This window comes from Mixophyes fleayi, chromosome 1, assembly GCF_038048845.1.
Source record: "Mixophyes fleayi isolate aMixFle1 chromosome 1, aMixFle1.hap1, whole genome shotgun sequence".
Taxonomy (NCBI): domain Eukaryota; kingdom Metazoa; phylum Chordata; class Amphibia; order Anura; family Limnodynastidae; genus Mixophyes; species Mixophyes fleayi.
The window spans coordinates 214,943,055-214,970,917 of record NC_134402.1 but is presented as its reverse complement, the minus strand read 5'-3'; the positions used below and the strand labels follow the sequence as shown (position 1 = coordinate 214,970,917).

The window sequence follows — 27,863 nt, the reverse complement described above, 5'->3', positions numbered from 1 at the left end:
GGGATGGTGGCTATAAAATAATGTGCTTTGTTGTGCAGTTTAGCCTTTATTAAATCTCACATTTTACAAACCACTCACCAAAGTGCCAAAAACCATGTAGTACTTTAGTAAATATCCACCATAGTATTTCAGTTTTGGAATGTGTTTATATATATATATATATATATATATATATATATATATATATATATATATATATATATATATTTATAGATAGATAGATAGATAGATAGATAGATAGATAGATAGATACTATAGCTAATCAGGTCAAACATGCTTGTCACACATTAATATGAGTTATTCCCATTGACAAATTATGTGCCATTTGTAATGTTTTAATTGGTTTTATAATACAGTATTTTTTTTTTCTAATTAGACTAAATATATTTTTCTTTGGAAATGCTAAACTCTTGCCAAACAACTAAGAAACCAGAATTATTTTTTTTTATAGTACGGTGAAAAGTATGGCCCAGTATATACCATTTACATGGGAATGAAGCCAGTTGTGGTGCTTTGTAGCTTTGAAGCAGTGAAAGAGGCTCTCATTGATAATGGAGATGAATTTGCAGATCGGGGATATATGCCTTTACTGGACAGAATGACTGGTGGAGGTCACGGTAAGTCCGTTTCACATACAATGAGGACATAGTTTCCATAAACGTAACTTTTAAAGAATCCATGTTATGTGTTTAGGTTTTATATATTTTTTCCACATGTAAATTAGCCTGTTGTAAAGAAAGGGCCTGTCTTCTGGTCGGCAGCGCGTCAAGCATGGCCACGTTTTAAAAATGAAGCTCGCTCAAGTCATTTGGAGAGGATAAATAATCCTTCCTACACTTTATATGTGACTTGATTCGATAACTGCTACATATAATACATTATTATCTTCACACTTCTCCTTGCATAACCATACACTACAGTGTTGGAGTAAACGTTTATGCTTTCCTTTGTGTAGCAGAATAACTAAGCAGCCTACTTCACAGGTACAACCAATTGGAACCTAGGTTATTTTTGGGGTGACATCCACTTTCCAAGATTAGGAATCCACTGTGGGGCTATGCTTGCAGAGGCTTTTTTGAACATTACTTCCCCAGCAAGGAGCCCAGTTGTTTGGAGAAAATAAGTAACCCTTACTACACTTTACAGTCGACTTGATTCTCTAGCTGTCATATCCCACACAGTACAATTTTCTTATTGCCCCATATATAACCATTAAGTACAGTGATGGCGTAGATGTTTTCACTTCCCCCTACATAGCAAAATAGCTGTGTTTTCAAGAATTCTATATTATTTGGAGACATTCTGGAACAACATTGTGCTATACCATTAATGCTGAGCAACACACTTCAGCTGGCATATTACTACATTCATCATTAATTCCGCAGCAGATCTGAGAAGGGGTGCATTTTCCCGATCGTTTGGAAGACATAACGGATAGGCGTTGCTTACCCTCGACATCGCACTCTTTATTTTACTGTTCTCTGAGTTTTCTATTATAACATTGTTTAAACTGTTTTAGTCGTCTGTGGGAATGCTTAATGTCAGTGATCATATAAAGTGTTCAATGTACTATTGCTGAGAAATACCCTGTTTAAAGATAACAGATTACTGCAATCTTGCCCATTTGATGCACAAGGCTGCGACACATTAAATAAATGTAACCTATTAGGCCCTAAGGGGAAACCAATTTAAATACTTGCACTTTTAGCTACAACGGGACATATTATACACATTTCCTTTAGGAGAAAATTATCATTACCCATAAATAGTCAATTTCAAGAGTTGACCCTCACTTTCTATTATCCAGGTCAAATGCCAGGGCATGGACAGATTTCTTGATACAGCCAGTTCCTCAAGAGCCCTGCAAATTCCTAATGGCATTAAAATGGTTGCATTTCAGCGCTGTTCTTTTTATATTCTATTTTGATTGTTAGTGGGGTTTAGCATTCTACGGTGGTTTAGCATTCTACTCAACTGTCCATCGGTCGTGGTCAACTATTTGTTAATAGCAGACTCCTTGGTGACACAGGTACATAAAACTAATATAAATTGATATCATTATATTGGATCATGCCCAATTTTTAATTATATTTAATAATATTATACCCTCTGGCTCCACTAGGATTTTAACATGGAGACCATGACCTGTTCTAGCCATGCTGTAAAACACTATTTATTAGACTGAAGAACAAACATAAAGCAACACATTTTACAGCAGGCTGCAAAACAGCACAGTAAAACAGCACAGTTGCCCCGGGGCATCCCTTGTACACATGAGACATGCTGGAAGCGGGGACGAAAATGGTGGGGGCCTATAGCAGGGCAGACAGGTGTTCAGACATACAGCAAAGGAGTTCAGGGCCCTACTCAGGAGTCCCCAGAACGGATTATCTAATTGTAGTAAGGATGAATTGGCTTCCCGGGAAATCCCATCTATATGTGATGACCTCATCAACCTTTACAACAAAGTAGACATCTGTTTTAGGCAACGGACCCAGGAGATGAAACAATCCCGATCTTCTGCCTTAGGGCTAGCGCCCTGGTCCCAAACTCCGGTTAAACCTCCAGAAGAGTCCAATCAACTGGGTCAATTTTATCTCTCTCCCGAGGAGCTGTAAAGAAGATGCCTGTATTGTGGAGACTCAGGTCATTATCTTGAGAACTGGCCCAAACATGCAGTATTTCAAAACTTTGTTAATGAGATTTTTGAGATGTCCTCTATCACAGGCCTGTCCAACCTGCAGCCCTCCAGATGTTTGTGAAACTACAAGTCCCAGCATGCCCTTCCAGCTATCAACAGGTTGTCTACTGGCAAAGCATGCTGGGGCTTGTAGTTTCACAACATCTGGAGGGCCGCAGGTTGGACAGGCCTGTTCTATCATTTTGTGTTGTTATTTTGTGGATGATATACTATTTTTTTCCCAAGATCTTAAGACTCCCTGTGAACATGTGGGAGAAGTTCTTACTTAACTCACATTGCACCATTTGTTTTGTAAATTGGAGCAGTGTGTGTAATCGAAAGACACTAACTACCTTTGTTGAGTTATCAGGCTCTGGATTTTGAATGCCTTTTACTAAAAATGTAACTGTATACAACATTTAGATGTCTTGAAAAACTACCACAAATGATCTTACATTTACATATGGAATAATAATTTTTTCACATTAGTTGTGTGCATGGAAATGACAGAAATCCACCAAAAATTTTTTAGACAGAATTTAGCTGAAATACTCCCTTTGATGATTTATGATTATCTTCAGATTTTGAGATGTTACTCCAGTTTTGTTTGTATTTTTTTACTCATATTATTTATTACACTGCTTTATTTAGGAGTTATTGCAAGTAATGGGGACCGCTGGAAGCAGCTACGACGCTTCTCACTTATGACGTTGAGAAATTTTGGTATGGGAAAGAAAAGCATTGAGGAGAGGATTCAAGAAGAGGCACAGTTTCTTGTAGAAGAGTTACATAAAGCAAACAGTGGGTATTTCTGTTTAAATTCATTCTTATTTTGAACTGAATACTAAACAATTTCTGATACATCTCACCGGGCCAATTGTAACAAAGAGGAAAAGAGCTTTTGAGCTTAGGCAATTCGGGGCCAGGGGTCCACCATTAGGCTTTCTAATAATGTAGTTTGTATTCGGCGGCTCTTCAAGAGTTCTTATGTAGCCTCTCTGGTTTTTAGAAAAGACCGATTTTTTAAAATAAGAAAATTCCTGTTTTAAGTTGCACAAAGGAAATCCTAATATATCATTGATAAGAATAAAAATATTACAATGTCATTTTTTAACCATAATTCAAATATACTAAACCTAGAGCAAGTTATATAGCAGAGCTCTAATCTCTATGCCCAAATTTAAGAACTGCAAAAAATTCTCACACCCATAATTTGTACCAGTAAAAGCATAAATACAGTTTTATATTTTGTCTTGTGCTTCTCTTTTGTGATAATCTGATGCAGACTTCCATTATAGATAAACAGATTCCTCTCATGTTTTACAAAGGTTATGGTGACCCACTAATGTGATTCCATAAACCCCTCCCCCCAACACACACACTTCTTAGTAGGCAGGGAGACATTTTTTGTTGACAATGTGGTGAGTGGCATCATAGCCGAGAACCAAACTCCCAGCCTATCACTGACATGAAGGAGCTGTAGCTGGCATATTTACAGGGAAGAAGCTGCTGCTGCTCCATGTCATTGGCTGTGCTGGACTTGTCTAATGGTAGTGTTGACCCTGCTGGTGCAACTTACGTGTTAAAGTGGTCAAAAAAACACATCCTATGATTCAGAATAGTAATTGACAGCAAACAGGGGCAAACTGCTTAAAGCACTTAAGTTTAGAGATGAGCGGTTCGGATTTGGAGAAATCCGAAAGATCCAAGGTTTGGGGTTCTGAATAGGCCCAAAACATGACTTGACTCTTCACACCAAAATCGTATGTGAAAACGAGGCAAAATATAATTTCCGGAAAAATGTTTATTCAAAACTCTCCCACTTTGCTACATATATTGCCCTCCCGCCATTCTCAACTGCCATTTTAGAAAAGCATATATGGAGGAAGGTGGCTTGCAGGCTGTGCTCCTAAAATAGAGCGTTAGACAGGGTGAAATAGGGAATTTTAATATAATAGGTGTGATTATTTTTAATGCAGCTTATTTTTGTAGCTAGAATAGTTGGTTGATTGATTGATTGGGTGTCAGTCTATCAGAGCATTTAGATAGAGTACTGCCTACTGTGTATGTGTAAAGGATAATATAATATATATAATTGAGATGACGATGAGCAGTTCGGATTACTTGAAATCTGACGAAGTCTGATGTTGGGGATGTGTCACTCACCGGACCGTGAGTGCCTCTGCGCTGGTGCGTGGTTCTCTATCCTTCCTGGCGGCGCCTGTCCTGAGCCGCGGCCGTCCGCCATCTTGATGGACTGCGCATGCGCAGCATCCATGAACTCTTATGACCTTGCTTTTAACCTAATTGGTGGATCAATCACCTCTCCCTATTTAAGGCACCTGTGGCCATTGTATCGTTGCCTGATCTTGAGTCTCATTCCCTGTGAGTCTCTGAAGGTGTCTCCTGTGTCCTGCTCGTATCTTCAGTTTCCTGCTGGATTACCTGCTCTGCTCATCGGCGGTTCCCATACCCGCTACTGACTCCTGTGTCCTGCTCGTGTCTTCAGCTGTCTGCTGGATTACCTGCTCTGCTCATCGGCGGTTCTCATACCCGCTACTGACTCCTGTGTCCTGCTCGTGTCTTCAGCTGTCTGCTGGATTACCTGCCCTGCTCACCTGCGGTTCCCATACCCGCTACAGTCTCTCAGCTCTCCTGCTGTGCCTGCATATCCTCGTTGGACAAGCTTCTCTACTCAGCAGCGGTATGCATACTTGTTATTGACTATCAGCTGTTATCCTGCATATCCGCTTTGGACAAGCTTCTCTACTTAGCAGCGGTATCCATACCCGCTATAGACTATTAGCCGTTACGCTGCATATCTGTTTGAACAAGCTTCTCTACTCAGCAGCGATATGCATACTTGTTATTGACTATGAGTTGTTATCCTGCATATCCGCTTTGGACAAGCCTCTCTACTCAGCAGCGGTATACATACCCGCTATAGACTATTAGCTGTGACGCTGCATATCTGTTTGGGACTAGCTCCTCTGCTCTCCAATTGTATTTATACAGTTATAGACTCTTATCACTCCTCCACTTATCCGCACCTGGACAAGTCCTCACCTCATCACAGCAGTGGTACAACTTGCTATACGCAGACCACTGACTCTCCCGCTACCTACCTACACCTGGACAAGTCTTCCCTTCACAGCAGTGGTACAACTTGCTATACGCAGACCACTGACTCTCCCGCTACCTACCTGCACCTGGACAAGTCTTCCCTTCACAGCAGTGGTACAACTTGCTATCCGCAGACCACTGACTCTCCCGTTACCTTCCTTCACCTGTTCACGTCCACTCTACTCTCCTAGCAGTACAGCTGCAAGTCGCTGACTCTCCTACCAGTATAGCTGCAAGTCACAGACTCTCATCTATTCCATTGGCATTCTCTCTCCATCTGCTGTTAGATACGTTCCTACTATTCACCCTACTGCCCAGCGGACCGCTGTGTAAACCCCGTCCCTCTGGTAAGCATTATCAACTGGTGAATCCTGGGCAGAACTCCTAGTGCCCGTGACAGTAAGATCAGGCCATGACAGACCCAGGATCGGAACCAACAGCTAAAGAGATGCTGCAGTACCTGGTTACTCGGATTGAACAACAAGATGTTCGACAGCAACAGTTATTCCAATGTTGTCAGGCTCTAGCCTCCCAAGGAATCCCTGCGCAAAATGTAGCAGCTACAGTTGATCCTCCAGTACCTTCTTCTTCTTCCCCGGTGCCATCCCAGGTGTCTACCATTTCCACGCTACACCTGCCCACTCCCTCTAAGTATGATGGAGACACGAAAACCTGTAGGGGTTTTCTTAACCAATGTTCCATTCATTTCGAACTTCAACCTCACAACTTTTCTACTCATCTGTCACGGGCACTAGGAGTCTTTACCCAGGGATCACCAGGTGATAAGCTTACCAGAGCAGTATAGATGGTAATATGGTACTCTGGTAGCGGGGTGATCACGGAACAGGAGACAGCAGATGATAGAGATGCTCGGGAAAGTCTATGACTAGCAGCACTGGTAATATATATGTAGAAATACACGAGGAACTGAATGGACAAAGGACACGTGAGGGTAGTCAGTGGTCTGCGGTAGCAAGTTGTACCACTGCTATAGTGAGGAGGAATGTCCAACAGAAACGAGGAGGTGATTAGAGTCAGCGGTCTGCGTTTAGCAAGTTGTACCACTGTCTGGGTGAAGGAATAGAATCCAGGTGAAGGTATCCGGGGAGTCAGTGGTCTGCGTTAGCAAGTTGTACCACTGCTATGTGAGAGGACACTGGCACAGGTGACACAGGAAACAGGAATCAGTGGTCTGCCTCTAGCAAGTTGTACCACTGAATATATGAGTGAGGAGGAGCACGGGGAGAGACTGCAATACAGAGGATACACGGGCACCTTGAACTTGATCCACAATGACATGCACAATATAGTAATGACTGAACAGCACTGCAATAATACAAAGTCATAGAAACTATCCGGGCAAAAGATAACACAGTCAATGATGGCAAAAGTCTCAGCGGATAGTAAGCTCCAGAGGAGAACAACTCAGTCCAGCAAGATATGCAATACACCAGCACAGTCAATGAGAAGTATGCATACCGTGGTTCAGGAGCAGGCTGTCAGACAGGAGTGCAGAGATACCTGAACGGCTGGAGGCCGGCAGGATGCGAAGTCCCTGGAGGGTGAAGCGGTAATCAAATAGGTGCAGCGCACAGGTAGGTAGACCAGCAGGGGAACAAATACTCAGGAAGCAGTAGTATGTAGAACTGGACTCCTGGAGGACCCTGAAGAGTAGCGATGGTCTAGACGAGATGAAAGCAGTGAGGCGCAGATCCGATGCAGACTGGCGAGTAGACACCAGCAGGAACACTGAGAAGCACGGAGAGCGGATCAGCTGCTGCAGACACGAGTAGAACTGAGGAGTAGCAGCCAGCAGGACTCTGCAGGTACACGGAGGTAGCGGATAGCAACCAGCAGGTGCAGCCACGATGAAACACGGGAGAGTAGAGCTGAGCTGGAACTGTTGAGCACGGAGAGCAGCGGATAGGAATCAGTTGTAGCAGTCTCGAGGAAACACAGGAGTGTTGAGATGAGCTGAAGACTGTAGCGCACGGAGGCAGCGGATAGGAATCAGCCAAACAGTCACAATGAAACACAGGAGAGTTGAAGTGGTCTGAGGACTGTAGTGCACGGAGGCAGCGGATAGGAATCAGCTAACAGTCACGATGAAACACAGGTGAGTTGAAGTGGTCTGAGGACTGTAGTGCACGGAGGCAGCGGATAGGAATCAGCTAACAGTCACGATGAAACACAGGTGAGTTGAAGTGGTCTGAGGACTATAGTGCACGGAGGCAGCGGATAGGAATCAGCTAACAGTCACGATGAAACACAGGTGAGTTGAAGTGGTCTGAGGACTGTAGTGCACGGAGGCAGCGGATAGGAATCAGCTAACAGTCACGATGAAACACAGGAGAGTTGAAGTGGTCTGAGGACTGTAGTGCACGGAGGCAGCGGATAGGAATCAGCTAACAGTCACGATGAAACACAGGAGAGTTGAAGTGGTCTGAGGACTGTAGTGCACGGAGGCAGCGGATAGGAATCAGCTAACAGTCACGATGAAACACAGGAGAGTTGAAGTGGTCTGAGGACTGTAGTGCACGGAGGCAGCGGATAGGAATCAGCTAACAGTCACGATGAAACACAGGAGAGTTGAAGTGGTCTGAGGACTGTAGTGCACGGAGGCAGGGGATAGGAATCAGCTAACAGTCACGATGAAACACAGGAGAGTTGAAGTGGTCTGGAAACCACAGGAGTAGAAGTGGTCTGGAAACCACAGGAATCAGCAGCGCTGAATACACGAGGAAACACAGGAACACCTTCAGAGGCTCATGGGGAATGAGACTCCAAGATCAGGCCCCGAGGTATGGACAGCAGGTGCTTTAAATAGGGAGTGTTGCCTGATCAGCCAATTAAGTAAAGGGACAGGTACTGAAGGTTTTGAAAGGGCTGCGCATGCGCAGACCCTCAGGATGGTGGACGGCCACGGTTCCTAAACACACGGGAAGAAGCACTCACAGTCTGGTGAGTGACAGTACCCCCCCTTTTAAAGGTGGGCACAGAACACCTGGAACCGGGCTTGTCCGGATTTTTGGAATAAAACTTCTTAAGAAGAGCTGGGGCGTTGAGATCTTCAGCTTTGATCCATGAACGCTCCTCAGGACCAAAGCCCTTCCAATGAACGAGGAAACGGAGAACTCCTCACGAAATTTTTGCGTCCAATACATGAGTAATCTCGAAATCTTCCTCCTGATGAACTTGAACTGGCTGAGGTGCTGAAGGAGGAGCCGAGAAACGGTTGATGATGAGAGGTTTGAGCAAGGACACATGGAAGGCATTTTAAATATGAAGGTTCTTAGGAAGTAGAAGTTTGAAACAAACTGGATTTATCACTTGAATGATCCTATATGGACCAATAAAACGGGGAGCGAATTTCATAGATGGGACCTTCAAACAAATATTTTTGGTAGATAACCAGACACGATCTCCAATTTTCAGTGGTGGAATAGCCCACCTCTTCTTATCTGCGAAAGATTTATATTTGGCAGATGTCTTCTTTAAACAGGTTTTGACCTGAGACCAAATATTTTTGAAGGTCTGACAAACAGTCTCTACAGCAGGAACTTGGGTGGGAGGGAGGGCAGGAAATTCCGGAAAAGACGGATGGTGACCGTAAACCACAAAGAATGGAGTTTTGGACGATGACTCATGGTACATGTTGTTATGAGCGAATTCAGCCCAAGGAAGCAATTCTACCCAGTTGTCTTGATTGGCTGATGAGAACATCCTTATAAAGGTCTCGAGATCTTGATTGACCCGTTCAGTTTGTCCGTTTGATTGCGGATGGTAAGAAGATGAGAGTGCTAATCGTATGCCAAAGGTTTTACAAAGGGCCCGCCAGAATCTGGAAACGAATTGTACTCCTCTATCTGACACAATCTCAGACGGACATCCATGAATACGAAAGATTTCCTTAACGAAATGTTCAGCCAGAGTAGACGAGGAAAGCAAACCAGACAAAGGGACAAAATGAGCCATCTTCGAAAATCTGTCTACCACTACCCAAATAGTATTACAATTTTTACTAGGTGGCAGATCAGTAACAAAGTCCATACTAATATGGGTCCAGGGCTTGGACGGAATGGGTAGTGGTTGCAGCAACCCCGCTGGAGTTCTGCGGGAGGATTTAAACTGAGAACACAATTCACAAGAAGCAACAAACTCTTTGACGTCTCTCCTTATCGAGGGCCACCAGTAACTTCGAGAGAGAATCTCAAAGGTCTTGCGTTCACCAGCATGTCCAGAAAAACGAGAAGAATGGAACCACGAAAGGATTTTCCTCCTAAGAGTAGGAGGCACGAGGGTCTTCCCAAATGGTAGCACTTTAGTGGAAGAAGCAGCCAGCGAGATACATTTGGGGTCTAATATAGCATGGTTGGGAACCTCTTCAACGTCAGCGGACGTCACAAAAGCTCGAGATAGAGCGTCAGCTTTCTTGTTCTTGGCAGCTGGTTTGAAGGTTATGATTAATTCGAAACGGGAAAAGAAAAGAGACCATCTTGCTTGACGAGGATTCAAGCATTGGGCAGACTGTAGGTATGACAAGTTCTTATGATCCGTGAAAATCGTCACAGGGTGACGAGCTCCTTCCAATAAGTATCTCCACTCCTCTAATGCAACTTTGATAGCCAGCAACTCCTTGTCCCCGATAGTGTAATTTTTCTCCGCAGGCAGGAGGCCCCGAGAGTAAAAGGCACAAGGATGGAATTTTTGTTGCTCCGATCGTTGGGAGAGAATGGCTCCTAAGCCCACATTAGAGGCATCTACTTCTAGGAAGAAGGGAAGTGTCACATCAGGCTGTCGAAGAATGGGAGCAGAGGAGAAGGACTCTTTAAGAAATTGAAAGGCTTGGAGGGCCTCGGATGACCATTGCTTAGTATTGGCCCCTTTACGAGTCAGGGCCACAATAGGAGATGCAATGGACGAGAAGTCTTGAATGAAGCGTCTATAGTAATTGGCAAAACCTAAAAAACGCTGGATAGCACGAAGAGTAGTTGGCTGGGGCCAATGTAATACAGCATTCACCTTTTCTGGATCCATTTTTAGGCCAACTCCGGAAACAATATACCCCAAAAATGGAATCTGGGGCAACTCGAATGAACATTTTTCTAGTTTGCAGAATAATGAATTTTTCCGGAGTCTGGAAAGGACCTCTGCCACATGTTGGTGATGAGAAGGCAGGTCCTGTGAAAAGATCAATATGTCGTCCAGGTAGACAACGACACATACATATAACAAGTCCCGAAAGATCTCATTAACGAAGCCCTGGAAAACAGCGGGGGCATTACACAACCCGAAAGGCATTACTAGATATTCATAATGCCCATCTCTGGTGTTGAACGCTGTCTTCCATTCGTCACCGGGCCGGATTCTAATTAAATTATAGGCACCACGAAGATCCAACTTGGTAAAGATCCGAGCTCCCTTGATGCGATCAAATAACTCAGTGATCAACGGAATGGGATACCGATTTTTAATAGTAATGGCATTGAGTCCACGAAAATCTATGCAGGGGCGTAGTGATCCATCCTTCTTTTTTACGAAGAAGAACCCGGCTCCAGCGGGAGAGGTGGAAGGTCGAATAAACCCTCGCTGGAGATTCTCCTGGATGTAATCAGATGTAGCTTGAGTTTCAGGTAACGAAAGTGGATAGACCCGACCCCTAGGAGGAGTCTTGCCAGGTAGAAGATCGATCGGACAATCCCATGAACGATGAGGAGGAAGACGTTCAGACTGAGCTTTATCAAAAACATCGGCAAATGAAGCATACTGAGGAGGGAGTCCCGGTGAGGAAGATGAGATGGAAGATTGCTGTATTTTAAGAGGAATGACTTGAGAAAGACAACGATGATGACATTCAGCTCCCCAAGACGTAACTTGAGGAGTGCGCCAGTCAATTTGGGGAGAATGACATTGAAGCCATGGAAGGCCTAAGACAATCGGACTTGTCGTAACAGGAAGAATTAAAAACGAAATCTCTTCATGGTGTAGCACACCAATCTGAAGCGTTACTGGAGACGTACTCTGGGTGATGAGACCATTGATGAGACGTGATCCATCTATAGCAGTCACAGTAATCGGTGTTTTCAAAGTAATCACTGGTAGGGACCATTGATTCACTAGGGATTTAGAAATGAAATTTCCTGCTGCTCCAGAATCAATCAGTGCTTGAGACTCAAAGGATTTGGTAGCAAAGGAAATCGTAACATCAAAAGCGCAGACTTTTAATTTCGTAGAAGATGGAGAGGACTCCAGGGACCCTAACTTCACCTCTCCAGAACTAGTTAGGGCCTGGCATTTCCCGATTTCTTCGGGCAAGAACTGAGCATATGCGTGGAATCAGCACAATAGATACAAAGTCTATTCTTTACGCTTCGGTTCCTCTCCTCTGAAGTTAATTTGGAACGTCCTATCTCCATGGGGATCACAGAAGGTGAAGCTGGACGAAATTGAGGGGTTGAGTGAAGAGGTGCTTTAACTGAAGTTGTTTTCTCAGATTCTCTTTCACGAAACCTCATGTCTACACGATGGCAAAGAGAGATCAAATCTTCTAATGACGTAGGAAGCTCTTGGGTAGTCAGTGCATCTTTAATTTTATCGGAGAGCCCCTGCCAGAAGGCGGCAATTAATGCTTTAGTGTTCCACTGAAGTTCAGAGGCTAATATCCTAAATTGAATGACGTACTGGCCTACTGTATGAGAACCCTAACGTAAACGAAGAATGCTGGAAGCAGCGGAGGTCACACGACCTGGTTCATCGAACACACTTCGGAACATAGAAATGAATTTGGCACTATCTTGTAATACAGGATCGTTTCTCTCCCACAGAGGGGAGGCCCAAGCCAGAGCTTGTCCAGAAAACAATGAGATAAGATAGGCCACTCTGGAACGATGGGTAGAAAAATTTTGAGGTTGGAGCTCAAAATGAACTGAGCATTGGTTGATGATAACCCCTACAAGTTTTGGGGTCTCGATCGTATTTTGACGGAGTAGGCAGGTGAAGCGTGGAAGCCGTAGACACCTGGGATGGCACTGGGGAAACGGAGGAAAGCACAGGAGCTTCAACATTAGCTGTAACGGTCTGTCCAGATGTTCCTTGGGAGGCTAACGACTGGTAGCATTGAAGTAACAGCTGTTGGCGAGCATCCTGTTGCTCCACACGGGTGACCAGATGCTGCAGCATCTCTTTGGCTGTAGGTTCCGTATCTGGGTCTGTCATGGCCTGATCTTACTGTCACGGGCACTAGGAGTCTTTACCCAGGGATCACCAGGTGATAAGCTTACCAGAGCAGTATAGATGGTAATATGGTACTCTGGTAGCGGGGTGATCACGGAACAGGAGACAGCAGATGATAGAGATGCTCGGGAAAGTCTATGACTAGCAGCACTGGTAATATATATGTAGAAATACACGAGGAACTGAATGGACAAAGGACACGTGAGGGTAGTCAGTGGTCTGCGGTAGCAAGTTGTACCACTGCTATAGTGAGGAGGAATGTCCAACAGAAACGAGGAGGTGATGAGAGTCAGCGGTCTGCGTTTAGCAAGTTGTACCACTGTCTGGGTGAAGGAATAGAATCCAGGTGAAGGTATCCGGGGAGTCAGTGGTCTGCGTTAGCAAGTTGTACCACTGCTATGTGAGAGGACACTGGCACAGGTGACACAGGAAACAGGAATCAGTGGTCTGCCTCTAGCAAGTTGTACCACTGAATATATGAGTGAGGAGGAGCACGGGGAGAGACTGCAATACAGAGGATACACGGGCACCTTGAACTTGATCCACAATGACATGCACAATATAGTAATGACTGAACAGCACTGCAATAATACAAAGTCATAGAAACTATCCGGGCAAAAGATAACACAGTCAATGATGGCAAAAGTCTCAGCGGATAGTAAGCTCCAGAGGAGAACAACTCAGTCCAGCAAGATATGCAATACACCAGCACAGTCAATGAGAAGTATGCATACCGTGGTTCAGGAGCAGGCTGTCAGACAGGAGTGCAGAGATACCTGAACGGCTGGAGGCCGGCAGGATGCGAAGTCCCTGGAGGGTGAAGCGGTAATCAAGTAGGTGCAGCGCACAGGTAGGTAGACCAGCAGGGGAACAAATACTCAGGAAGCAGTAGTATGTAGAACTGGACTCCTGGAGGACCCTGAAGAGTAGCGATGGTCTAGACGAGATGAAAGCAGTGAGGCGCAGATCCGATGCAGACTGGCGAGTAGACACCAGCAGGAACACTGAGAAGCACGGAGAGCGGATCAGCTGCTGCAGACACGAGTAGAACTGAGGAGTAGCAGCCAGCAGGACTCTGCAGGTACACGGAGGTAGCGGATAGCAACCAGCAGGTGCAGCCACGATGAAACACGGGAGAGTAGAGCTGAGCTGGAACTGTTGAGCACGGAGAGCAGCGGATAGGAATCAGTTGTAGCAGTCTCGAGGAAACACAGGAGTGTTGAGATGAGCTGAAGACTGTAGCGCACGGAGGCAGCGGATAGGAATCAGCCAAACAGTCACGATGAAACACAGGAGAGTTGAAGTGGTCTGAGGACTGTAGTGCACGGAGGCAGCGGATAGGAATCAGCTAACAGTCACGATGAAACACAGGAGAGTTGAAGTGGTCTGAGGACTGTAGTGCACGGAGGCAGCGGATAGGAATCAGCTAACAGTCACGATGAAACACAGGAGAGTTGAAGTGGTCTGAGGACTGTAGTGCACGGAGGCAGCGGATAGGAATCAGCTAACAGTCACGATGAAACACAGGAGAGTTGAAGTGGTCTGAGGACTGTAGTGCACGGAGGCAGGGGATAGGAATCAGCTAACAGTCACGATGAAACACAGGAGAGTTGAAGTGGTCTGAGGACTGTAGTGCACGGAGGCAGCGGATAGGAATCAGCTAACAGTCACGATGAAACACAGGAGAGTTGAAGTGGTCTGAGGACTGTAGTGCACGGAGGCAGCGGATAGGAATCAGCTAACAGTCACGATGAAACACAGGAGAGTTGAAGTGGTCTGGAAACCACAGGAGTAGAAGTGGTCTGGAAACCACAGGAATCAGCAGCGCTGAATACACGAGGTAACACAGGAACACCTTTAGAGGCTCATGGGGAATGAGACTCCAAGATCAGGCCCCGAGGTATGGACAGCAGGTGCTTTAAATAGGGAGTGTTGCCTGATCAGCCAATAAAGTAATGGGACAGGTACTGAAGGTTTTGAAAGGGCTGCGCATGCGCAGACCCTCAGGATGGTGGACGGCCACGGTTCCTAAACACACGGGAAGAAGCACTCACAGTCTGGTGAGTGACATCATCGTTCTAAAGTGGCCTATCTCATCTCTTTGTTTTCCGGACAGGCTCTCGCATGGGCCTCCCCTCTGTGGGAAAGGAATGACCCTTTTTTGGAAGATAGTGCCATGTTTATTTCTACGTTTCGAAGAACTTTTGGCGAACCTGGTCGTGTTATCTCTGCGGCTTCCAGTATTCTCCGACTACGCCAAGGATCCCGGTCAGTAGCCCAGTACGTCATCCAATTTCGGATTCTTGCCTCCAAGCTCCAATGGAACACTGAGGCGCTGATAGCTGCCTTTTGGCAGGGTCTTGCCGACAAGATCAAAGACGCACTGACCTCACAAGAGTTACCCTCCTCCTTGGACAACTTGATTTCTCTATGCCACCGTGTAGACATGGGGTTTCGTGAGAGAGATTCCGAAAGAGTAACTTCATCCCAAGCGCCTGTTCGCTCAGCTTCTCAAGTTCATCATCTTCCACCTCCAGTAGAACCCATGGAGGTAGGACGTTCTAAACTAACATCTGAAGAGAGGGAGCGACGAGTAAAAAATAGACTCTGCATCTATTGCACTGACTCTACTCACATGCTGAACTCATGCCCTAGAAGGTCGGGAAATTGCCAGGCCCTAACCAGTTCTTTAGAGGTAAGGTTAGGGTCTCTGGAGTCCTCTCCATGTTCTATGGATTCTAAAATCTGTGCTTTTGATGTTACCGTTTCCTTTGTTACCAAGTCATTTATGTCTCAAGCGCTTCTAGACTCTGGAGCTGCTGGAAACTTTATCTCTAGTTCTCTAGTGAATCAATGGTCCCTACTAGTGATTCCTTTAAAAGCAGCTATCGCTGTCACCGCTATCGATGGTTCTCGCATAATTAATGGACTCATCACTCAATGTACGACTCCATTGTCCCTTCAATACGGAGCCTTACACCAGGAGAACATTTCTTAGCTGGTCCTTCCTGTTACCACCAGTCCCATTGTACTTGGCCTTCCATGGCTTCAACTTCATTCTCCTCAGATTGACTGGAACACTCCTCAAGTCACTTCCTGGGGTCCGGATTGTCGTCATAGATGTCTGTCTCAAGTTGTTCCACTCAAAATTAATCAAGCTTCTATTACACCCTGTCCGCTGGGACTTCCTCCACAGTATGCTTCCTTTGCGGATGTGTTCGATAAAATCCAGTCTGAACGCCTTCCGCCCCATCGGGCGTGGGATTGTCCGATTGATTTACAACCTGGCAAGAACCCTCCTAGGGGTCGTGTGTATCCTCTCTCGCTACCAGAGACCCAAGCAACATCTGATTATATCAAGGAGAATCTCCATCATGGTTTTATTCGACCTTCCACTTCTCCCGCTGGAGCGGGGTTCTTTTTTGTTAAGAAGAAAGATGGGTCATTACGACCCTGTATAGATTATCGTGGACTTAATGCCATTGCATTAAAAATCGGTACCCTATTCCGCTGTGTAAACCCCGTCCCTCTTGTAAGCATTATCAACTGGTGAATCCTGGGCAGAACTCCTAGTGCCCGTGACAGGATATGTATATATAGACAAAAATTTGCCTGAAATGACGTTTCGCCTCGATTTGAGATCCAAGTTTCACTTGGTTTCACTTGGATCCCAAACATCAGACTTCGTCAGATTTCAAGTAATCCAAACTGCTCATCGCCATATATATATATATATATATATATATATATATATATATATAAATATACAAATATATATATATATATATATATATATATATATATATACACATATGTATTTCTACATATATACATATATATATATATATATTTACACCTATATATATAGATATATAAATATATATATATATATGTATATATATATATATATATATATATATATATATATTTATAAGCACATGTATATATATAAGGTGAGTATTGGATAGTATCTCCCGCACAAGAAGATTTTCTTGTTTCTTATAGTGTTTTGCAATATACACAAGGGCAACACTAATACCGTTCAATTAGGTGCTGCTTCTAGTAGTAATCTATCACAGTAAAATGAAAATATGTATATATACACTTATACATATCTATAATATAAATGTCTAGTGGCGTGTGTTAGTCTGTCTGTGTGTGTGTGGAAAAAATAAAACCAAGCTGCTGCGCCACCTGCTGGGCGGAGTTATACACTGACCTACTAAATTCTTAGTGTGTGTGGGAAAAAAAAATTCAGAAAGGGCTGAAATTTAGTATACTAAGATGTTTTTAATTTGTTAATTTAATTTGTTAATTGTTAAAAGTGTTTATAAAGATTTTAAAAAATATATATATATATTTCTTGAAGGAGAAGTGACAGTTGGGAGTGGTTGGTGGTTGCCGGGGGTGACAGTGGGGAGTGGTTGGTGGTTGAGGCCTGGGCTATGGCCCAAATGCATGACAAGAACCTTTTTAACACCTTAAGTAGCTTGATTTGACTAGAATGCATGAGTGTCATGCACGGGTTAACCTGTGTATATATATATATATATATATATATATATATATATATATATATATATATATATATATACATATATGGCCTTATCTGTGTGGAGTTTGTATGTTCTCCCTGTGTTTGCGTGGGTTTCCTCCGGGTGCTCCGGTTTCCTCCCACACTCCAAAAACATACTGGTAGGTTAATTGGCTGCTATCAAAAATTGACCCTGGTCTCTACCTCTCTGTCTGTATGCATATGTATGTCTATGTGTGTGTGTGTCTATATTAGGGAATTTAGACTGTAAGCTCCAATGGGGCAGGGACTGAAGTGAGTGAGTTCTCTGTACAGCGCTGCGGAATTAGTGGCGCTATATAAATAAATGATGATGATGATGATGATATATATAAATACACAAACATATATATATATATATATATTTATATATGTATATATATATATTTTTATATATATATATATATATATATATATATATATATATATATATTGTGGCAAGAGCCCGCTACTGCAGAAGTACAGGCAAACAACTTCTTCCTTTTTATGTAGTTTTATGGTCAGGATGGTAAATGTTTTGACACCATACAGATTTCACAGCATTTCTTGGAGACCCTAAACGCTAGCTAGACATAGCTCAGCTCTCTCAAGACCAGCCAGCTTCCCCAGCATTGATCTTCCTGAACAAATGGCACAAACAAGTTTTTATACATGTTACTCCTCCCCCAGCCTTAGCTTGATGGACAGGTGACACACCCACCTTCTCTTTAAAAGAAAACACCTATCAGTGGCTCTGTTTGCACAGACACACCCTGTCTGTTTGCTGAGAGGAAATCATGTAAGTTAACAACTTTAAACTACACATACCTTTTTACCTGGTTTATTCTCAACCTAGGTACATAACTGTGCCAATGTTTTATTCTGTTTGTATACTTTCTCTGCCTCTTGTCAGAAAAATGCCTCCCTTTGTTACAATCTATAATATAAATGTCTAGTGGCGTGTGTTAGTCTGTCTGTCTGTGTGTGTGTGTGTGGAAAAAATAAAACCAAGCTGCAGCGCCACCTGCTGGGCGGAGTTATACACTGACCTACTAAATTCTTAGTGTGTGTGGAAAAAAAACTCAGAAAGGGCTGAAATTTGGTATACTAAGATGTTTTTAATTTGTTAATTTAATTTGTTAATTGCTAAAAGTGTTTATAAAGATTTTAAAAAATATATATATATATTTCTTGAAGGAGAAGTGACAGTTGGGAGTGGTTGGTGGTTGCCGGGGGTGACAGAGTGAGAGGAGTGTGATACTCAGGACCGCTGAGAGAGATCCCTCTGTCTGGATAGACATCTGGATAGATGTGGCGATGAAAATGAAGGATGAGGTGATGGAGAAGAATGATGAGGTGGTGACATGTGGACAAAACCACGTTAAAAAGGGCGCTTACATCGGGAAGTAACGCTCTTCCCCTGAGGAGGCCTGGGCTATGGCCCAAATGCATGACAAGAACCTTTTTAACACCTTAAGTAGCTTGATTTGACTAGAATGCATGAGTATCATGCACGGGTTAACTTGTGTGTATATATATATATATATATATATATATATATATATATATATAGTGGCAAGAGCCCGCTACTGTTGAAGCACACGCGAACAACTTCTTCCTTTTTATGTAGCTTTATTGTCAGGATGGTAAATGTTTTGACACCGTATACTTTCACAGCAATTATGGAGACCCTAAACACTAGCTATACATAGACCAGCTCTCTCTCAAGACCAGCCAGCTTCCCCAGCATTGGTCTCCGTGAACAAATGACACAAACAAGCTTTTATACATGATACTCCTCCCCCAGCCTTAGCTTGATGGACAGGTGACACACCCACCTTCTCTTTAAGAGAAAACGCCCATCACTGGCTCTGTTTGAACTAACAGACACACCCTGTCTGTTTGCTGAGAGGAAGCAGCTTTCAAATCATGTAAGTTAACCAACTTTAAACTACACATAAGTCTTTACTTGGTTTAACCTGAATCTAGGTGCATAACTGCGCCAATGTCTTACTCTGCTTGTATGTTTTCTTTGCATCTTGTCAGAAAAATGCCTCCCTTTGTTACATATCCCTCCCCCTAGCGTCTCCAAGTAGGGGGACGCGGACTTCGCGAAGAGCGCATATTTTCGTGACAATGCATCTGCATTCTTGTGCAGAATCCCAGGTCTATGTTCTACTGAGAACTTGAAAGGTTGCAGTGCCAAGAATCAGCGGGTTACCTTGGCATTTACCTACTGGTTGCTCTGCATCCATCTCAATGGTGCATGGTCTGTTATTAAGGTGAACTCTCTGCCAAGGAGATAATAGCGCAGAGCTTCTGTAGCCCATTTTATGGCGAGACATTCTTTCTCCACAGTGGCATATTTTTGTTCTCTTGGAAGCAACTTACGACTAAGGTACAGGACAGGATTTTCTACTCCATTCTTCTGCTGTGACAAGACTGCACCTAAGCCAACACCAGAAGCATCAGTTTGGAGGAAGAACCTCCGGGTAAAATCTGGTGCTTGTAGAACTGGGGAGGCACAAAGAGCTAACCGAAGATCAGACCAGGCGGTTTCTGCAGAATCAGACCAGGTTAATCCATCTGGACAACTTTTTTTTAACATGTCCGTAAGTGGAGCAGCTCTAGTGGCGAAGTGGCTTACAAACCGCCTGTAGTAACCTACTAATAGCTGGGGTTTTACACACCCTCGACCAACAACGTACCCCAAATATTTGGCTTCTCTCATGGCTATGGCACATTTCTCTGGGTTAGCTGTTAACCCTGCTGACCTTAATGAAGCTAAGACCGCCTTAACTTTGGCTAAATGTGATCCCCAGTCTGGGGTATAAATCACTATATCGTCCGAGTAAGCGGCTGCATAAGCTGTGCGAGGTCGTAGCAATTTATTCATGGCCCTTTGGAAGGTGGCAGGTGCCCCATGCAACCCAAAGGGTAGGACTTTATATTGATAGAGACCATCAGGGGTGAAAAATGCAGTCTTTGGCTTGGCCGTGGAAGTCAGGGGAACCTACCAATAACCCTTTGTTAGATCAAGGGTTGTTAAATAATTGCTACCAGCAAGATTTTCCACTAGTTCATCCACACGTGGCATCGGATAGGCATCAAACTGCGACATACTGTTTAGGCGCCTAAAGTCATTGCAGAACCTAACTGTCCCATTGGGTTTCGGGACCAGCACAATGGGACTATTCCATTCACTAGTGGACTCTTCAATCACATCTAAGTGGAGCATCTTCTCGACCTCCTTTCTCACGTCCACCCGTCTGGCTTCTGGAATACGATACGGCTTCTGCTTTACAATGACCCCTGGCGCAGTGACAATGTCGTGTTCGATTAAGGTAGTGCGCCCAGGAATGGAAGAGAAGACATCCCTGTTCCGGCGAATCATTTCTTCAGTCTGTTGTCTCTGCCGAATGGACAAAGCTGGCTCTATGGGCACTTCAGACTTTTCAATGGCAGTACTCACTACCTGAGGAGAGGTTTCCTCATCATGCCAAGGTTTAAGGAGGTTAACATAATATATTTGCTCCTCCCTTTTCCTACCTAACTGGCGGACTCTGTAATTGACAGGACCGAGAGCCTCTAGAACTTCATATGGACCCTGCCAATGGCCGAAAAGTTTGCTTTCCTGGGTGGGAACCAGGACTAGGACTTTGTCCCCAGGCTTGAAAGATCGAACAATAGCACTTTTATCATAACTTTTCCTCTGTCGTTTCTGAGCCTCTTTTACATGTTGCTGCACAATGGGCCCTATCTTTCCTAGCCTCTCATACATTTGTGACACAAATTGGACCAGATTTGGCTCCCTGGGACCTTGCTGCTCCCACCCTTCTTTTAACATATCCAAGATACCCCTGGGCTGTCTCCCAAACAATAACTCAAAGGGACTAAACCCTGTTGAAGCTTGAGGTACCTCACGGATGGCAAACATCAAATAGGGAATAAGAGTGTCCCAATCTTTTTTTTCTTGAGCCACTGCTTTCCTGAGCATGTGCTTTAATGTGCGGTTAAAGCGTTCCACCAAGCCATCTGTTTGTGGATGGTATACAGAGGTGTGAAGCGCCGTAACCCCTAGCAACTGGCACATGTCCTTCATCAGTTTAGACATGAATGGAGTACCCTGATCTGTGAGAATTTCTTTGGGTATTCCCAAGCGTGTAAACATCAATACAAGTTCTCTAGCTATGGTGCTGGACTTTATGTTTCGTAGGGGAATTGCCTCTGGATACCTGGTTGCATAGTCAAGCACCACTAGTATATATTGGTGCCCACGTGCAGATTTTTCCAGTGGCCCCACAAGGTCCATAGCTATCCGTTCATAGGGAACTTGTACTATTGGAAGTGGAATGAGAGGTGCCCTGTACATGGGTTTGGGACAGGTTCTCTGACAAATGGGACAGGACCGGCAATACTTTTTCACTGCCATGTGTACACCGGGCCAGTAAAACCTAAGCAGAACTCGTTCCCGTGTTTTATCCTCCCCTAGATGTCCCCCACAGACATGTGTATGTGCTGCTTTTAACACTAGGGTTACATGGACCTGAGGAACCATTAATTGTTCTACTTTATCCCCCTGTACAGTAGCAACTCTATACAGGAAATTATTTTTAACAATAAAATATGGTATACCTTCTGCAGGCTGGGCGGCTTTTGCTACCCCATTTACCTCAGTCACACTTTTGAAGGCATGTTCCAAAGTGGCATCATTAAGTTGGTCTCGAGCAAAGTCCTGCAAAGGAAACAAAATTGGTATTGCGGACCAGTCCATATCCTCACTGAGAGGCGGGTTGGGCTCATCTGCGACATCACCGACCAATGCCAGTTTGGACTGTCCATGTTTCCCCGCAGGTGGATGCTTTTGTGGAACTCCTGCTGTGACTCCCAGGATGGCATTCCGGTTTGGCGGTTCCCAAAGATCGATGCCCAGATGTTGTGGATTCTTAGGCGGTTCCTTTAAGACCGGGCTTCCGACCATTGCATCAGTTGCCGGCATGTCCGACCGGATCCGCTCACCGAGGACGTCATTAAACAGTGGGAAGTCTCACCCCAAAATGAGTGGATATGGGAGTTTAGGTACTATGGCAGCTACCACCATAACAGTTTTGTCTTTGAGTGTGACTGGTAGTATTGTTCTTTCATACTCCTCTGTTGTGCCATGTACGCAAAGAACCTTCATTTTGGGCAACCTAGAAGTTATGGTTTCGGGTAGGACAGAGCTGGAAACCAATGAGAGTTCACTCCCCGAGTCAACCAAGGCCAGAACAAGGTTTTGGTTGATTAGCACAGTCACCCGGAACAAATAAGGACTTACTGATGTGGGACTCATGGTAAAACAGCTTGGAAATGCAGGCCCAATATGTGCCACGGAACAGTCCATGGGCTCCTGTAGTTTAGGACACTCTGCCTTAAAGTGGCCTGGCTCACCACATTCAAAACACTTCAGATTAGACAGCTTTGCACCTGGCCCTCTGTCTGTAGCAGTTTTGCCATTGGGCACTGTAGCAAGGATTGTCAAACCTGGCTTTTGGCGTGGCAGCGGCTTTGGCACAAATGCAGGTTCCTGAGTCATTTGCTGTAGCGCACAAAACCTTTCTACTACGGTGGCAAGCTATTCATAAGTTTGTGGGTCTGATTGCAGAACCCATCTTTGCAAATCGCGGTTCAGCCCCTGGATGCAGTGATCTATCGCCAGAACTTCAATAATCCGAGAAGGTGAATTCTCCTCAGGCTGCAGCCATTTCTTTAAAATTTTAGAAAGCTCAGCCACTTGTGCTCTGACTGGTTTTTCTTTATCATAGCGCCATTGGTGATAGCGCTGGGCTCGGCCTGGCCCGGAAACTCCAATGCGGGCCAATATCTCATAATTTAGGCACAAATAATCAGAGGCCCGGTCCTCATCTAAATCCATATAAGCTCGCTGAGCTTCACCAGTCAGATATGGCGCCAGCCTCTCAGCCCAATCTTTAAGAGGCCATTTTGCCCTTTTTGCAAGTCTCTCAAAGGACACCAGATATGCTTCTATGTCATCACCTGGCGACATTTTCTGGAGAACCGGACCAGGTGGTTCATTTCTGTCATGCCTCACCTGGCTTAACTCTTCCCTTAAGAGCCTTGTGTTTTCCACCTGTGCCTCTGCAACTCATAGCATCTTAGCTTGCTGCTGTTGCTGCGCAGCGGCCACATTCACAAGGGTTCTCAGTACTTAGTCCATATTGACGTCTGCGCAGGTTGGGTAGTGGAAACTTGCTTCCCGAAGTATCCTACTCCTGACACCACTTTTGGCAAGAGCCCGCTGCTGCTGAAGCACACGCGAACAACTTGTTTCTTTTTATGAAGCTTTATTGTCAGGATGGTAAATGTTTTGACACCGTATACTTTCACAGCAATTATGGAGACCCTAAACGCTAGCTATACATAGACCAGCGCTCTCTCAAGACCAGCCAGCTTCCCCATTGTTGGTCTCCGTATACAAATGACACAAACAAGCTTTTATACATGATACTCCTCCCCCAGCCTTAGCTTGATGGACAGGTGACACACCCACCTTCTCTTTAAAAGAAAACGCCCATCAGTGGCTCTGTTTGAACTAACAGACACACCCTGTCTGTTTGCTGAGAGGAAGCAGCTTTCAAATCATGTAAGTTAACCAACTTTAAACTACACATAAGTCTTTACTTGGTTTAACCTGAATCTAGGTGCATAACTGCGCCAATGTCTTACTCTGCTTGTATGTTTTCTTTGCATCTTGTCAGATAAATGCCTCCCTTTGTTACAATATGTATATATATATATATATATATATATATATATATATAGAGATGAGTGCACTCGGATTTCCTGAATCCGAGCCCACCCGAACGTTGCCGATCCGAGTCGGATCCGAGACATATCCGGGTATTGGCGCCAAATGAAAACTTGAAACCGAGGCTCGGAGTCATAATCCCGCTGTCGGATCTCGCGATACTTGGAACCTATAAATTCCCCGCTAGTCGCCGCCATCTTCACTCGGGCATTGATCAGGGTAAAGGGAGGGTGTGTTAGGTGGTACTCTGTCCTGGTAGATCTCGTGCTGTGCTGTTTAGTTCTTTGCTGTGCTGTTTAGTTCTGTGCTGTGCTGTGATGTGCTGTGTTCTGCAGTATCAGTCCAGTGGTGCTGTGTGCTGTGCTCTGTCATTTTTGAGTTCAGTGGTGCAGCTGGGTCCTGTGCTGTGTCCTGTTCAGTCCAGTGGTCCTGTGTCCTGTGCTCTGTGCTTCTAAGGGCATAGTTCTTATTTCCCCAATATTCCCAAGTGTTTAAAAAATTCAAAAAAAGTTATAAAAAAAATTTCCAAAAACTAACTACAAATTTTTTTAAGTACAACAAAATTTGCAAAACCAATCCTGCAGTATAAGCCCATTGGTACTGCAATATTACCAAGTTCACACATTCAGCAGTAAAAGTCGAGTGGTACTGCAATATTGCAAAGTTCACACATTCAGCAGTATCAGTCCAGTGGTGTTGTGTGCTGTGCTCTGTCAATTTTGAGTTCAGTGGTGCTGCTGGGTCCTGTGCTGCGTCCTGTTCAGTCCAGTGGTGCTGTGTCCTGTGCTCTGTGCTTCTAAGGGTATAGTTATTTCCCCATTATTCCCAACTGTTTAAAAAATTAAAAAAAAGTTATAAAAAAAAATACAAAAAAATAATTTTAAAAAAAATAAATTACAACAAAATTTGCAAAACCAATCCTGCAGTATAAGCCCATTGGTACTGCAATATTACCAAGTTCACTGATTCAGCAGTATAAGTCCAGTGGTACTGCTATTACAAAGTTCACTCATTCAGCAGTATAAGTCCAGTGGTACTGATATATTACAAAGTTCACTGATTCAGCAGTATAAGTCCAGTGGTACTGCTATTACAAAGTTCACTGATTCAGCAGTATAAGTCCAGTGGTACTGATATATTACAAAGTTCACTGATTCAGCAGTATAAGTCCAGTGGTACTGCTATTACAAAGTTCACTGATTCAGCAGTATAAGTCCAGTGGTACTGCTATTACAAAGTTCACTGATTCAGCAGTGTATAAGTCCAGTGGTACTGCTATTACAAAGTTCACTGATTCAGCAGTATAAGTCCAATGGTACTGATATATAACAAAGTTCACTGATTCAGCAGTATAAGTCCAGTGGTACTGCTATTACAAAGTTCACTGATTCAGCAGTATAAGTCCAGTGGTACTGCTATTACAAAGTTCACAGATTCAACAGTATAAGTCCAGTGGTACTGATATATTACAAAGTTCACTGATTCAGCAGTATAAGTCCAGTGGTACTGCTATTACAAAGTTCACTGATTCAGCAGTATAAGTCCAGTGGTACTGATATATTACAAAGTTCACTGATTCAGCAGTATAAGTCCAGTGGTACTGCTATTACAAAGTTCACTGATTCAGCAGTATAAGTCCAGTGGTACTGCTATTACAAAGTTCACTTATTCAGCAGTATAAGTCCAGTGGTACTGCTATTACAAAGTTCACTGATTCAGCAGTGTATAAGTCCTGTGTTACTGCTATTACAAAGTTCACTGATTCAGCAGTATAAGTCCAGTGGTACTGATATACTGCTGAATCAGTGAACTTTGTAATATATCAGTACCACTGGACTTATACTGCTGAATCAGTGAACTTTGTAATAGCAGTACCACTGGACTTATACTTCTGAATCAGTGAACTTTGTAATATATCAGTACCACTGGACTTATACTGCTGAATCAGTGAACTTTGTAATATAAGTCCAGTAATACTGATATATTACAAAGTTCACTGATTCAGCAGTATAAGTCCAGTGGTACTGCTATTACAAAGTTCACTGATTCAGCAGTATAAGTCCAGTGGTACTGATATATTACAAAGTTCACTGATTCAGCAGTATAAGTCCAGTGGTACTGCTATTACAAAGTTCACTGATTCAGCAGTATAAGTCCAGTGGTACTGATATATTACAAAGTTCACTGATTCAGCAGTATAAGTCCAGTGGTACTGATATATTACAAAGTTCACTGATTCAGCAGTATAAGTCCAGTGGTACTGCTATTACAAAATTCACTGATTCAGCAGTATAAGTCCAGTGGTACTGATATATTACAAAGTTCACTGATTCAGCAGTATAAGTCCAGTGGTACTGCTATTACAAAGTTCACTGATTCAGCAGTATAAGTCCATTGGTACTGCTATTACAAAGTTCACTGATTCAGCAGTATAAGTCCAGTGGTACTGCTATTACAAAGTTCACTGATTCAGCAGTATAAGTCCAGTGGTACTGATATATTACAAAGTTCACTGATTCAGCAGTATAAGTCCAGTGGTACTGCTATTACAAAGTTCACTGATTCAGCAGTATAAGTCCAGTGGTACTGATATATTACAAAGTTAACTGATTCAGCAGTATAAGTCCAGTGGTACTGATATATTACAAAGTTCACTGATTCAGCAGTATAAGTCCAGTGGTACTGCTATTACAAAGTTCACTGATTCAGCAGTATAAGTCCGGTAGTACTTATATATTAAAAAGTTCACTGATTCAGCAGTATAAGTCCAGTGGTACTGCTATTACAAAGTTCACTGATTCAGCAGTATAAGTCCAGTGGTACTGCTATTAAAAAGTTCACTGATTCAGCAGTATAAGTCCAGTGGTACTGATATATTACAAAGTTCACTGATTCAGCAGTATAAGTCCAGTGGTACTGCTATTACAAAGTTCACTGATTCAGCAGTATTAGTCCAGTGGTACTGATATATTACAAAGTTCACTGATTCAGCAGTATAAGTCCAGTGGTACTGATATATTACAAAGTTCACTGATTCAGCAGTATAAGTCCAGTGGTACTGCTATTACAAAGTTCACTGATTCAGCAGTATAAGTCCAGTGGTACTGCTATTACAAAGTTCACAGATTCAGCAGTATAAGTCCAGTGGTACTGATATATTACAAAGTTCACTGATTCAGCAGTATAAGTCCAATGGTACTGCTATTACAAAGTTCACTGATTCAGCAGTATAAGTCCAGTGGTACTGATATATTACAAAGTTCACTGATTCAGCAGTATAAGTCCAGTGGTACTGCTATTACAAAGTTCACTGATTCAGCAGTATAAGTCCAGTGGTACTGCTATTACAAAGTTCACTGATTCAGCAGTGTATAAGTCCTGTGTTACTGCTATTACAAAGTTCACTGATTCAGCAGTATAAGTCCAGTGGTACTGATATACTGCTGAATCAGTGAACTTTGTAATAT

At 43.6% G+C, this 27,863-nt stretch overlaps 1 protein-coding gene across 1 annotated transcript in view; it reads left to right on the top strand.

The window, feature by feature from the left end:
- The first annotated feature begins 455 nt into the window (after positions 1-455).
- Positions 456-27,863, top strand: part of LOC142105736 (cytochrome P450 2C8-like) — a 65,975-nt gene continuing 38,567 nt past the window's right edge. The window contains exons 1-2 of the mRNA XM_075189520.1: positions 456-617; positions 3,332-3,481. Coding sequence (XP_075045621.1) covers positions 488-617; positions 3,332-3,481 — 280 coding nt within the window. The 5' untranslated portion in view covers positions 456-487. The remainder of the gene's footprint in view (positions 618-3,331; positions 3,482-27,863) is intronic.